This window comes from Lathamus discolor, chromosome 10, assembly GCF_037157495.1.
Source record: "Lathamus discolor isolate bLatDis1 chromosome 10, bLatDis1.hap1, whole genome shotgun sequence".
NCBI lineage: Eukaryota > Metazoa > Chordata > Aves > Psittaciformes > Psittacidae > Lathamus > Lathamus discolor.
Genome location: NC_088893.1, coordinates 5,055,146 through 5,070,548, shown reverse-complemented (window position 1 = coordinate 5,070,548; position 15,403 = coordinate 5,055,146). Strand labels below are relative to the sequence as shown.

The 15,403-nt window shown below is 39.0% G+C and overlaps 1 protein-coding gene across 2 annotated transcripts in view; it reads right to left on the bottom strand.

Moving 5' to 3' along the window:
• RANBP17 (RAN binding protein 17) overlaps window positions 1-15,403 on the bottom strand; it is a 156,126-nt gene that overhangs the window by 30,389 nt on the left and 110,334 nt on the right. For both annotated transcript variants that reach the window (XM_065691080.1, XM_065691081.1), the window contains exons 21-22: window positions 12,567-12,674; window positions 10,036-10,118 (exon numbers count right to left, since the gene is read on the bottom strand). In XM_065691080.1, the coding sequence (XP_065547152.1) occupies window positions 10,036-10,118; window positions 12,567-12,674 (191 nt within the window). The remainder of the gene's footprint in view (window positions 1-10,035; window positions 10,119-12,566; window positions 12,675-15,403) is intronic.

The window sequence follows — 15,403 nt, the reverse complement described above, 5'->3', positions numbered from 1 at the left end:
GATGGCACTATCTAAACTCATTTTTTTGGCCTTTACTTTCATTACTATTTAAAAGAAAAAATGTTTCTGCATTTGATGTGAAAGATCTGTTAGTAAGCATGATTACAGCTTAAAAGCTACTAAGGAATTAGTATGCAAAATCTAAAATATAGGCTATGGAATTCCTGTCACTGATGTACAGCCAGACCATGACTGAGTCTACCAGCATGAATTCCTTAATCCGAACAGAGTTGCAACACATGGTTTTATAGCTTCTCATGCTGCAGCAAAGCCTGGTTTTGATCCATTACCATGACAGTCTCTTGGGATGGTTGCTGATGTATACACACACTAAATATATCCCTTGGAAAACAAATATGTCCATTACAAAAGCTTCTATTTTATCAGGCGCAGATGGGAAGGACTTTTTAATTAAAAACTCCATGTTTATAATGTAAAAATAACAGCTAATGGTAAATATTTGCTGTTGCTATTAACAAGCAATAGTGACTTTAGCATCCACTGTGCAGCAGTGCAGTGGTTCACGCTGCACCTCTTTGCTCAAATCTAATTATTCACAAGGCCTCATTACCAAGTTTTCTAAGTATCTTGTAGTAATTTAATGCTCATCTTCACAGCACCCCACAGTTAGTCTTCAAGACAGGTTATTTTTACAAAAAACAAGTGGCGGGTCTTCAATTATACTACTCATTATATTAATAATAAGGTTAATACTCATTATTCTTGGCAATTTTAACACAAAACTGTGTATTTCGAAAAGTATTCCTACAGTTAAAGTCACCGTAGTCTACAGATCAGATGTCTGGCTTGACTTTCAGCATCTAACATAGTTGTCGTGGCCACAATAACAACTTTGATCAAGGAGTGACGAGTGAACTAGACATTAGCTATTCCCAGTTCCAAACAGTGCTGGGTGAGAGTGGCAGGTAGGACAACACAGTTTTGCTTTTATAACAGGCAATTGAAAAATGCCCCTAAAAACTTGCCCGAGATAAAACAGATCTCATAGACTGTGTAGTATTGCTTAATATATATTGAGGCCTAATACTAAACTGACTGTCTACACAGTTCTCCTTCCTACCCCACACAAATTCCCACTGCAAATCATATACCTGCCTTAATTCTTTCTCTTACTGCTGTTGATTACTGACAATGAGGAATTTACAACATGTAATTCAAAAAATGAGGGGGAAAGTCTTGTTTCTGAACACCCAACACATCAAAGTATCACCCATTTGGTATCATTTGATGCAAAGAGGTAAAGGCCTAGGTTGCTGTTTAAAACACTAATGTTGTTCACGACTTCTAGCAAGTACAAGGCAATTTATCCATCAGGTTGTAAAGGAAAAGTTGATTTAAAACAAAAGACTAGGAGTATAATTAGGGATTGCTTGGAAGAAGAAACGGGGATCTGTAAAAAGGCGTAATGGCATCACTGGAATTATGTAAAGGAAAAGAAGAATCAAATAGCTAGGAAAGACGGTCACTTACCATCAAAGTGAAGCCCTCCTAATGAAAAAAGAACGAAAAGACAAAATGGTTTTGATACTGTAAATGGTCATGTAAGAGCCTCTATTACCCTTAATGCTGTAGTCAGGAACAGAGAGTAACTGGGGAAAAGGGTACAATTCCAGTGACTGCTACTGCATGGAGATTAATTCCAAATCCTCTTAAATCTCCGTTATACTAAAAGTGACTGGTATTCAAAAGATCCTCTTTGAAAACCAAAACATAGCAGCAGAAGAATGTCTCCTAGTGTACTTGGACATTCATTTATTGCAATACTTAGCATTACTGAGAAATCACGTTTACATAATATGAAAGATAAAATCCAGTCAGCTTCATACAGTGCCCCATTTAAGATAGTCCAGCCAGGTCATCTCAATGAGCATTAATTTTTTTGACAACACCTGGTCTAGTTATTACTGAGAAGATCACTGAATTTCAAATACTGCCTGTGAGATGCAGTGGTGGTTTAAGCCCAGCTGGTAACTCAGAACCACACAGCCACTTTATCACTTCCCCTGCTCCCGGAGGGATGGGGAGGAGAACGGAAAGAATGTAACTCCCATGGGTTGAGATAAGAACAGCCCAGTAACTAAGGTATAACACAAACCACTGTGGCTACCACCAATGATAATAATGATAAGGGAAATAACAAGGGAAGAGAATACAACTGCTCACCACCCACCCACCGATACCCAGACCAACCGAGCAGTGATCTAGCCCTTTCAGGTAACTACCCCCAGTTTACATCCCGGGCATGCCGTGCTGTGGTATGGAATACCTCTTTGGTCAGTTTGGGTCAGGTGTCCTGTCTGGTTCTTCCCGGCTTCCCCTCCTCCCTGGCAGAGCATGAGACTCACAAAGTCCTTGGTCAGACTAAACATTACTCAGCAACAACTAAAACCATCGGTGCTATCAGCACTGCTCCCAGGCTGAAAGTCAAAACCACAGCGCTGCACCAGCTACTAAGAAGGAAAAAAATGACTGCTACTGCTGAACCCAGGACAGGAGGGAAGATGCATGCTATTTTTGAAAGCTACTATGCAAAAGTGCGCAATTCTTAGGGCAAAAAAGACTGGAAGGTAAGTGTGCCGTAACCTAACTTTACCTGGTCTTTCCCTATTGAATTATCTGCTGCTAACCTCTAATAACCCAAATATATATCTGGCTTCAGAAATAAGCAAAGACAAGGTTCTGGATCCAAGAAAGTAACAGCCTTGGATTTACAGCTGAGCCATCCAAGCATGACATTGGACAGTCCTAGCTCCTTGAAGTACTTGGTGTAATACACAAGTATTACAGATGGAAGGACACTGACAGAGCACTGACATTGAAGTACTCCTTGAAGTACTTGGTGTAATACACAAGTATTACAGATGGAAGGACATTGACAGAGCACTGGAACAGGTTGCCCAGGGGGGTTGTGGAGTCTCCTACACTGGAGATATTCAAGGCCCGCCTGGACAAGTTCCTGTGTGATGTACTGTAGGTTACCCTGCTCTTGCAGGGGGGTTGGACTAGATGATCTTTTGAGGTCCCTTCCAACCCTTGGGATTCTGTGATTCTGTGAAGGAGCTCAGTAGTTGTCAACAAGCAATTATGTACTTAATATAGAAATTAATTGGAAGTTGGTGGAAAAAAAGGATGACAAAGAAAGAAGTTGCGAAACTCTAGGAATCCCTTAGCCTGGGAACATGAATTCTAGGAGGTACCACTAGTGCTGATCTTCCATCATTTTTATTACTTCATAAAAACCACCCTATAATTAAAACTTTAAATCCATTGATCAGCATAAAGCATTCAGCAGAGAAAGTCACAACCCCTGCTCCCTCACACTGCCTCACCTCAGGCAGGCATGGCAAAAGAATTCAGTGCCTATCTCTCCTAATGAAAACACAGAAGAATTTGGGTCTTGCACAAGATTAAAAGCTGCTTTTTGCAAGTTGATGAAGTCCACAGAGAACTGTTCTGTGTTCATGGACTCATTTTAAAAGGGCCTAAGAGTGGGAAGAGCTGATTTCAAATTAGTAGCAGAGGTGAAAGACCACATGGTGCCTGTTACCAATGCCCCAAGCCACCAGTCTATGATTCAAGGGATGTGGTGCTAGAACAAAGACTGGTGTTTCAGCATTAGTTATTGAAAAAAATAAGAAGTGCAGTGCTACGCTTGACTAGATGAAAAAAGCATGATCTACTTGTAACACTTAGCAGGAGCTGCAGGGGAATATTTTTACACACCATGGATGCTACTGAACATAAACTAATTTACTGAGGTACTTGGAATCAGGTCAAGAACAACTCCTCAGCTACTGAGGGTATGCTTACACTTATAATCCCTGTAGTGGAGGACCAAAATGCAATTTCATAAACTCCTTTTGTTAAAAGAAACAATATAAAGAAATTAAATCAGCATAAGAGTGACCTTTGACACGCTGAATTAAAAAAGCTGTGTTTGAAAACCATAGCTCCTGTCAAAATGAAAACTACGCAGAGACTGATCAGTGAAGCGGCAGTGTTACCACTGAGTTAAAAATCAAACGAAGAACACACTGATGTTCAAAATTCTCAGTGATTTCTCTAATACAGCTTTTTGCCCTGCATTTGACAACAACGTCACTTACAAAAACTCTTGAGCCTCAGAGGTAGTAACAAAATCCTCACAAGAACAACTAAAGGATTTTTAAAGATACTGGGTGAAGCTGCTAGATAGGAAATAAGGGCTTGAATTTGGTTGGTAACTGAAGCATTTCATTACCCCAGAACGCCTTGATACATAAACAAAGGAGCTGGAAAGAAAAAGTGTGTGTATACAGAGGGGAAGCACGAAGCCAGCAAGGCCCCAGACTGGGATGCTCTGACCAAAGATAACATCACCAAGCCTCAGAATCCCACTGGCAATATGCACCAGAGCTCTTTACACAGCTCATTCCATCTCTCCTCCCAGATGTGGGAGCATGTCAGGACAGGCAGCTTCCCTTTCAGTTCTCCTCCTTAATTGCTTTTACAGTAGGAGCTATAATACAAAAATGATTTCCTTATGGCTGAACTTCATTTAAGCAGGGCTTGTTCTAGATTTCAGTCCAATAAGCACTAGGTATAATAATACAACTAAATCATGTTTTAACATGTGTGAATTAGATGAAGATAAAAAAAAAATGACTTTGCCGAGATTAAACAAAGGTTATGAAAATTTACCACCTTTATAGAGAAAAAGTGGTTTTTGCCTTTTCCCCTTTCCTATTTTTATTATTCACCACTGCCCCATAAAAATGGTGTTGCAAGTATGCTTTCCAGGCACTCAGAATGCTGGGGCAGTGTAAAGAAGTGGCCATATACAGAAAACGAAGAGGAAAAGATGAGAGTGAGCTTCAAAAACCCAACTTTTTAAAGCTTCCACAATAACAAAACATGCATAAAACCTCTCAAATCAGCACGAGCATGCAGAGCACCAAGACAACTTTGTCAGAAGAAACTGGTTATGAAATCTGAGTTGTTAATGAAGAACAACATATTCTGGAACCACTGTCACAAAAGAGAGAAGACCAATGGCAACCAGGACCAGCCAGCACTCCACTTTTAAGCTAAGCTGCTGATTAGAAATACCTGTTATACAGCATGAATCAGTTGAACCAAAACTCTGAAGAACTGTTATCTTATGAAGTCGCTGGCACTGAACAGATTACCACACGAAGTTTGGAAATCCATGTTCTGGAAGCAATTTAAAGCTCATTAGAAATAATTGTGTCTGGCTACTGGAAAATGTGGTAAAATTTAATCCACATCCAAATGCTACCTGGGCTGTGAGAACAGGAAATTGTTTTGTGCTACTGTGGCTAACCTCATCGCTGACCTTGAGCAGTAACTGCTACAAGAACTGAAAGCTGAAGCAAAATTAAAAACTTACATCAAAGTATATCATGACAGAATGTAGATAAATAAAAACAGCATATTGAAAGTATTATTTTTATGTCAGTTTCCTATAATGAAAGGGAAGAGGTTTACTAAAATGTAAAGAAACCACAAAACAAAAATAGATGGGCCCAATGTGCACTGAAACGTCATTCCTATACAACTGGGAGTTCAAAATCACATAGGAAGGAGACTTGTACATAGAGAATTAGAAGTGAAATATATTGGGGATGAAGAATGGTGGACTAGACTATACCAACTCCCTTCACTTCTCTCCTCTCTGTTATTTTAATTCACCATCACTCAGACTGGCTCTAGCCATAATGGACAAGACACAACACTCCCTGCCAAGCAGCCGCAGAGTCCTAATGAGGATAATTGACAATCTAAGCGCATTCTACACTAGGCCTGACATCTTTTGAACATATAGTATTTGTAGACATCTTAGACTTGTCTTCAGCACTGTATCAGCATCAGTGAGAAATGAACAGGACAGGACACACTAGTACTGCCCTAATTGTGAAGCGGGGTCTGTGAAGCAGAATTAAACACTGCGGTGCTAATTCTACAAAGAATTCCTGTTTTAGATTTTATTCCCTGACAGCTGAGGATGTTTATTCTAGCTTAAAAATCAGCGTTTTGGTTTTTTTTCTACTTTACACTCAAACATATGAAATTACTACATGCCAGTCTAGAGGAGAAAAAGTATATGCTTCAGTCTAGAATTAAAGAGATTTCAGCATCCATACTCACAAGTGTTAACATATATTCACACCCCAGTTTTGCCCTTTTCTGCCCCCTTCTGCTTTTAGCCCAAGCGCAGATCTTACAGTACATATGGATAGTAAATGGAGGCACCATAAACAGACATCACAAACTTCAGAAAAAATCGAAGATGGAAAGAAAGCGACATGCTAGGCTGGTTTGCTTCAAAGTTATTTCCATGTAAAGAACAGTAAGAGGTTTACCTAAAACAAATCCACACATAACTTCTAGATGATTTTCATCACCTGAAGAAGGCCAGATCTGCGAAATATCTGTATGTTATCCGAAACTGCCTTGACTGGTGTAGTCCAGACTTCGCTAAAATCAACATTATGTCAGTAATTACCAGTGCACTGTGCTCTGAGGCTGGTGTGAAGAATCACCTGATGCCACCTCCCTCCAGTTACTAATTCCTTGTCAGGAATTAGTTGACAGGACAGAGACATATTTCAGATCACATTTATGTACTCCTAGGTTGATACAGCAAGAAGACTCCCAGAGGACCTGAGTCCTAACTGGAAATTTTCATGCTGAATTTGGTGCAGGTGAAATTTCTGGAAATACTACTTATCCTGGCGTCTTCTCCACAGCATCACATGTCAAAGAGAAGGAAAAATCCTGTCCTAAAACAAATTTAAATGTCACCAATGGAAGCACAATACAATTAAGCCGTATTTTATTATTTGTATGTTCTACTCTTCTAAGAAAGAGGATCAACCCAACTAGGCTACACTGTCTGCAGGAGAGGGACCAAGCCTGTCCTGGAGACCTGCTGAGCCATGGGAACTCTGTCAAAGGCATGGCACGGAGGAGGTGGGAGGTAACAGGCAGAGTAAAGCCTGGTGTTCAGACAGGGATTGGCAAGTGAAGCAAACAAAGCCAGGTCTCCAGGGGATGGAAAGAACTTCTCCAGGATGAGAGTTTATGGCAAGCCACTCGGTCAATGGATTAACTGAAACTGAGACTGAAATGACAGATCTTCCCACAAGGCCAGTGTGATGAAAGGAAGAGATGTTTGCTTCTATTCCCCCTGCCTCCGTCTCATGTCAACACTTTGTGTTTCTCTGTTTAAGGAGGCAATTATTATAGTATAGATTTCAATCAAATCTATCTTGAGTTTCAAGTGTCTTTTTGATTAGCTTTGAGGAACTCACTACAAGCTGCAGGCATATACAAGAAGTTGGGCTAACTTGGTAAGATTAATGATCATAGAGTGCCTCTCGACATTCGCTGTGCATCTTCTATTTTTTTCTTGAATGCTTCAGCCATAAAATCTCAACTATTTTCAGAGTTTTAAGACACTTGTAGTAATTGTACAGCCAAAAATTTGAAAGCTGAGCCAAAGGATCAGATTAGATTAGAAGTATTCATGTACACGTTCATTCTTTTAACTGAATCACACAATTCTTCAGAATGCGGGGCTGGAAATATTGCTCAAGAACACCACAGGGAGATTTTGCAATCATCACTTGGTTTACTTGTTTATTTTTCCCCAGAGGTCTGCAAAGATTGCATATACTTACAAGATAAATATACTTCTAAAAAGTCATAGAGTATTATGGATTAAAGTTTTCTTTAAAAGCACAATTATTAAGTTTTAACATTATCAAGAAGGCAACTGAAATTAATGCAAAATCCCTTGACATCACTGATTTTATAGGAATTTGTATGTTCAAAAGAAAATCATACATAATTAAAGTAATGAATCCTTACAACATGTTTCCAGAAGAGTTACATCTTTCTGTACACTGGAATGGAAATCTCATAAACTAGTAATTGGCGATAAAAGCTAAAAATATTAGCAGCAATTATTGAAAGCTGATGAATTGCGGTATCTTGAAATACTCACAGTGGACAGTAAAACCTTCCCAGACTCCAAGCCAGTGACCACTTCAGAAATGGCTTTAGCAGTCTGAAGTACCGCTGATGTAGGAAAAGAAAACCTACACAGTTCCTCTAAATGTCACAGCTAAGTAGTGGAAAGATCCCTGATGGGACCCTTTCAGACACTGATAATATGAACGCGTTTTAAAAGCAAAATGGAAAAAAAGAAAAGACATTCATATGTTGAGTGGAAGCTTTCTCCCACCTCTACAGCCTCCTCCACTTCCAGTCAATATGGGATTTTAGATTTTTCTTTCGGAGGACATTAAGAAAAGTTCTCCTCTTAAACATGTGTTGACTAAAACATCACTCTCCCACAGGAAAGGAGTTATTAAAACCAGAAAAGACAGAAAGCTGCTATGGTCATTTCACTTCTTTCCATGGCACACATCTCCAGACAGATGCCACATATGGCTAAGTATCTTTCACATAAGGTAACAATGAGGCAGCAGCTATTTGGGCACAAGCTTCAACAGCTCTGTGGTTCCACTGCTTAGTTTTAAATCTTAGACCTGCACCATTCTGAAATTCTCTTTTATGTTGCATAAGTAAATTCTAGCATGAGACAGAAAATCTTGTCTCATGTGCAAGAGCTACCAATACTTTAGTGCTGAGAATTTGATGAACTTCACATACACACCATAAAAGCTTCAACTGAAAGCAAAAAGTTTCTTTACAAAGTTGGGTTTTTTTTAGGCATGAATAAGGAATGAAACAGGTTGATACCAACTAGTGTGGTTTACTCAGCAAGGTTTAGAAACTTGATGCCAACAACTGAGAGGAATGGATGTCCAATATTTTTTTGTATATTTTTTGAGTTCAAGGCCACGCTGGACAGGGCTTTAAGCAACCTGGTCTAGTGAAAGCTGTCCCTGCCTGTGGCAGACGGAGTGGAATTCGATGAGCATTAAGGTCCCTTCCAACCCAAACCAGTCTGCAATTCTGTGATTCTATGAAAGACTAATAGTAATTGAATACTAAAATCTAAAGGTTCACCTCTTATTTCATACATGGAAGCCCCTTTTTTTAATTTTAATTAATCATTCTAACAATTTTACTTAAGAACACAGTTGAAAAAATGTACCAGCTTACTACATGGTGGATTTGAAAAAGAAACAGAAAAATGGTTTTGCAAGGGCTCAGAGTTACTTGGGTGCAATTTTTTCTGTTGTAAGTAAATGCTGTATGCATATACTTTTCCATGCCCAACAGATCCAATGTAAAAATTACATTTGAAGTTTTTTTATACAGGCAGACAATGCAACATACAGTCTCCACACCCAAAAAGCAACCTGAATGCAGTGAAAGCAAATCTGAAGCATCAATTTTCTTTCTTTCCAAGAAACAGGACATTGATGACTCTTCCTGTTTACACAGACAACAAATGAGGCTGCTCTTCAAAAACTTGGTAATCTTGCTTTCAAAATATTTAAGAGAGCAAAATTGTTAAGTAACAAAGTTAGCTGGAGTGTAAGACAAGCTGCTTGTGTCAAAGACCTGTTGAAGTTGCATGCATGAGCGCGAACAGTAAAATGGAGCAACTTACTATAAACACCTTTAACAGTGCTCTAGGGTAAAGCTGTTCCGGTCCTATTATGTTCTGGAACTGCTCAAAGATAATTTGAATACATAAAACCAGCCCACACCTCTATCAATTGTAGCCTAGATCAAACACCTCACTTGCATCTTTGCTGAAATACATTTACAGTTGATAGAAGACTGACATTCAATTTAAAAAGTGATACAAGGCACAATGCTACATGAATGAACCCTGGTCTATGAAGGCAAATAAACCCTAAAGGTGTGCCACGTCAGCTCTGCACACAAGGGCTGCTACTGGCTGCAGCACATTACAGCCCTGCTACGTATTCCACAAATCCATCGGTGCTCAGCAATACAAATTAACAGGATGCTTGTATCATGAGACAGGCAAAGACTTTCACTGCAGAGGAAGTGTTAATGAATACCTACCATAAGTACAAATCATTTTACTAGCTTCTCTGAAGAGAAGAATTCCATTTGGAGATGATACATCAAAATTTAAACGCTGCGATCTAAAAAATAACAGCAAAAATATTCAGATGGTCATCGAAGCAGAAAACTGCACTGGGTTCATTCCTAAAACAAAGAAAAACATTCACTGATTAAAAAGTAGAATTATCTGATAAAGTAATTCTAGCTTTCAGTCCAAGGATAAGCACTCGCCATACGTTTACAATGAAACAATCCCATGGCAAAAGACAAACCAATCTGAAACAGAAAAGGTGACACCACAGCTTTTAGAGACTAATGAATATCTTGTGCCCATGTACAGTCCAGAAAAATGCTACTAAGGTTCATAATCCAAGCAGTCAGGGTAACTTTTACCTGGCTTCTGCATCCGTACAGCTTTCAAACATATAATCCACCCTGATTATTCTGCTACATAAAATCTATGGCAATCCCGTATCAGTTCTCCAAGTGTAAATTGTAACACATGCTTTTTGTGAACATTCAGACCTGAGGAAGACCACACCATGTTGTCTTCCCTGACGTACAGGTACTATTTAAGCCAACAAGAACTGTTTTGTTCCCTATCAGGAAATACAGCAGAGTCCTTGCCAAAGTCCCTGTTGCATCTTTCCAGTTTTTCTTTGTGATAAAGAAGCCTAACTCGTAGTCCAGGCCTAAAAGTTAACTTCAAATATAGGTACTTCAGCAAAACTTACCCTTAATGTTTATTTGAGCTGAAAGAGAAAGGAATCATCACTGAGCGATGCAAACCAGAGAGCATCCCTGGCTCAGTATTCACCCTATTTGTTAGCCATCCATATCTGATCAAATATGGAGCCCCTGGGTCACAGGCACAGCAGTATTTATCTATATTTGCTGTAAGTCCAGTATTCTGCTGTCAGAGTGCCTATGTGCAAAGTCCTTTGCTGCAAACTGTGGAGTAAATCTGGATGTTTATAAACACACCTTGTATGAAACATCCTTGTATTCCATCTGCACAAAACAATAATGGCTGCCAGAGGTGAAAAAACCCCAAACCATCCTCTCAGCATCAGAGTGGCATAGTGCACAATATGATATTCTGTAACATATTTTAACCATATCAAAGCATATTGTATAATGCGTTCTAACCTGTAAAAGCTAATGCAATACACAAGTTGTGAACAAACACTATCCCAGATGATGTCTTCTAAAGGGAACAAGGAAGATTTTCTGAATAGCAATAAGTAGAAGGATAACATGAATATGGAAAGTAGCTTGAAGAGCAGTATTTTGCATAAGATTTATTGTTCCAGTTCCTTTTCGCTTTTGTTTACCGTTATTAGGGTTCTGTGTTTATGCCTTAACAATCTCCTCCTTGGAATCAGTTGCAGCACTATCAGAGCATGCTGCTTCTGCATGGCATCGTGAATAAAAAGAGGTTAAACTTTCCCAGCAATTTATTATGCTACTACCAGGATAAAATACACAATTAGCCAACACAAACCAAAGAGGGAGTGACAGCAAGCAAGTCAATGCAAAGAAGAAACAGGGAATTCTGCCATAAGGCTTGTGCAGCCATTCAGGGATGACGTGCCCATCACACGCACTGCTGTCTGACTGGGAGCCAGCTCTGAACTTCAAGGCACCAATTTCCTGCCACTGGATTCAACAAAACATTTTTTCAAATTTCAAGTGTTTCAAGTTCTTTTCCCTGTAAGTTTGATTTGCAAGGCAAAATGAGAAACAATGAGAACACAAACTTCATTGCTGAAAACTCTAATTACTTTGGTTGCAAAGATACCCAGTGCAGAGACTTTAACTATCAATTTTTCATTTAAAAAGCTTTTTTTTTTTTTTCCTTTGGGCAGTACACTACATCTTTCCAAGTGTAACGATAATTTCCCAAAATAAGTTGTTCTGTTGTGGTAAACCAGAAATTTCATTCTAACTATTGCAATGCCAAGTATTGAAATCACCTCCCAGAATCATTCTGAAGCCTTTCGGTTAGCCCACAGAGGTGGTGTTACATGTGAGCTACCTGTATGTTGATCATAAATATTGCTGTATTAAATGCTACTTTTTCCTATTTTGGCTGAGAGAGCCAAATTGCAGAAGAAACTGTGAAGGGAGTTGTGTTTTTCCAGTCACATATGTATGCTGCCTGGCTTAAGGCAAAAATTCAGCCCGCAGCAAATCTTGACAGCAGACAATTTTCCAATATTTAATTATAGAGTCAGTATTTATCCCTGGTTAAAGCATAGTCTTCCACTAACATTGAATGTAAAATCACAGCAGTCTCTCATATATATTCCTGTAATTAACCCTTACCAGCTGATTTTGCAACATCTACCATTCTGGTAAAATGATATGATGGCACTGAAAGCTGTGTTCTTCTTGCAAATTTTTGCTCCAAAATACAAAAGTAGCAGTCTTATAGTCAGACATCAAAAGGATAAGCAAAACAGAAAGACAGAACAGAGAATGCACACTGTTGCAGTACTCATCATTTATTTTCACATACTTCTTACCTGTTTTGCATGAATTCTGCCATCAGCTTCAAGATGGGGGTTGTGCACGCAGGCTCACGGTACCAGAGCTCAACAGCTCTTTGCAGAACAGAAATGTATGTGGGGTATCTTCACCAGATCAAGTTAAAGAAGATATTGATCAAATAACATCTTGCAAAACAACTTCGCCTAAAACTGTCCTACACCTTCAGGTGGGTGGGTGAACCACAGACCCTGGCAGCTCATTCTCACAAAGGCCAACACCTATAAACTTAAGCAAGTCTCTGCTTAGAAGACTAAATCCTTTGGAAGCATTAACGGTTAGGTGGGAAACAGTAAATATACCAGAGCTGTAACGAAGGAAAAGAAAGGCAGTTTGTACATGTGATGCTAACCTATAAGTATATATATATAATGAGCTCGGATTTTGAATGAATGGCATAAGTCACAAATGACAATTTAATTAACCACGCCCCCCCCCCCCCCCGCCCCAAATTTCAGTGACACCTTGCATATATATTTGCTATATAAATGTTTGGGAACAATTTGGTCATATGACGCTCTTTTCAGAGCATTCAAGAAAAGTTTGATTTCTTTCAAGAGAGCTGTTTGCTCATTAGCACCCAAGAGATACCTGTTCTTTTAAATCAGGACTTTAGAGAACACAATACAAAACCAAATAAGCTTAGTAGACTCTGCAACGTAACTTAAAAACAATAATCTTATGAGTTACTGACGGTATCAAATTATTCAATGCAATGATTTAATACAAACCTGACCCCTAGTTTTCCCAACATGCTGAAAAACAGAGTTTATTTGGCTAAGAATGCAGACTGGAAAATGGAAATGAGGTAACACAGCCTGAGTGGCAAAGAATTACACAATCATTTTTATACCGAACCAGAGATTTTAACTCTATAACTGGCTACTAAAACATGATCTAGCTAATCTAGTCAGTGGTGGTTTTCTGTTTTAACAACACACTTATTTCTCATTTTAAACTTTGTTTCATGTCATAAAATTCTGCTTTGTTTAGCCACACCAGAAGCAGTGACTATTATTAGGAAAATGCTATTGCACACTCAGACACCTTACCAAGTAGAATACAGGCCAAACACTCAACATGGAATTGTGAAATACACAAAGGTTTACATGCTTCTAGGCTATGTAGACACAGTCATGTCTCAGTTCAATACAGCTCTTCTGGAGGAGGCTAAAGCCATCAGCTGTAGCACTGCTGATGAATGACAGGCTGTGCAGACAGATGGGAGGCATTCTGGCTACTGCTGTCTGTCTGAGGCATCTAAAGACTTGTGCATTTTTGCTGCCAGCTGCTTGAGGCACTGCAGGCATAAACTATATATAGCAGAAGAGGGTGACATGTGAAATACACTTTCAGACCTTGCTTCTCTCTCCTTTATGGGGTTCTTTACATTTTAAATCAAACAGACTAGAGTTAAAGATACCATGGAGAGTTATCCAGTAATAAACTGGGATTTCAATTCAAATCTCACTTATCTAAAACATCCTCAAAGGGCCTCAAAGATGACCCATGCCACCTCACACCTTTAAAAATTCACTACTGCCAGTTGCATTTTCTATGAAGTGGACTCCCAGTCCAGCTCGCTCCCAACAGAGGATGTTCAGTGTTCTCAAGATGCAGCAGATACCATGGAAGATACAGAACTGAGACATGCTCTCAATTATTTTTCTTAGGTCATGCCTCTTCCTTAGCCTTCCTAGTAGCCCTATGTACACAAAAGGGACATGGTGTGATGCTGCAAAAGCCCCTTTGTGTAATTTCATGGGGTAGAAAACAACATCTTTTCACATTTCATGGTGAAGAGAGTAACCACAGCTAAAGCCCCCGACCGAAATGTTAAGTCGGCAGCAGCAAAGGCTGCTAATACATCCAATATGATTAGCTATCTTAATTAAAACACTTAAGCATTGAGTCCATATTCATTGACAAGGAAAGTCTGGAAACTATAGTCAAATTTTATAAAAGCTAGGGTCACCAGAAAGGCTTCAGCAATTTATTATTTCTTTTATAAATCCAATGAAGTGGAACAAATTGGTTTTAAACAGAGTATTACTTTTAAGTGTTTTTAACCACAAGCTTCCATGAATCTGGCTAAGTCACGAACTTAACCTGACCAGTCAGTCTGAGCTCAAGGAAATTCAAACTGCAAAAAGTGATACTGCGGTTTGAATCAATGCAACTGGCAATAACTGCTGTTACAAACAGATTGTTTTCATGAGAAAATGTGTTCTCCTCTTCTCTTGTGAGTGGGGAACTTCAGTCTCTACTGCCTGTTTGGCTCTTTCAAGTTTGTACCTAATCCTGAATCCTCAAAACTAAGAGCTTGAAAAGCTAGTTCTTCAAAAATAGATTAATTTTGAACAAGCCACTTTAGTGCTGCATGTGGTGTTATTAAGAAATACGATACAAATTTGGATAAAAACGTAACAATAGTAGTTAGCTGCAATGACGGTTTTGCTTGTTCTAGTGATCCATGTCTGAAGCAGCACACAATCAGATATCCAAACGTCTAGGTCAACTGGAACTTTTAAATGACCACTAGATAAGACACCTCAATGGTGTAAAACACCTCAATGAGAGATCACTTCTCCATAATTTTAGTGTCTCTGATTCTATACACATAGATAGTTTGATACAGGCAATTTCATGCACTTGTGCATAAACATCACATGCTTTCTAGCTGACTGCAACTCTGAGTCCACCTAATAATTTAATTCTTGCAAACCATTTTCTTACTGCAACCTTTTTCCTTCACAGACAACAGAAGTCATTAAATACTGAGAATCAACTGGGAGGAACACAGGAAAAACTGCCT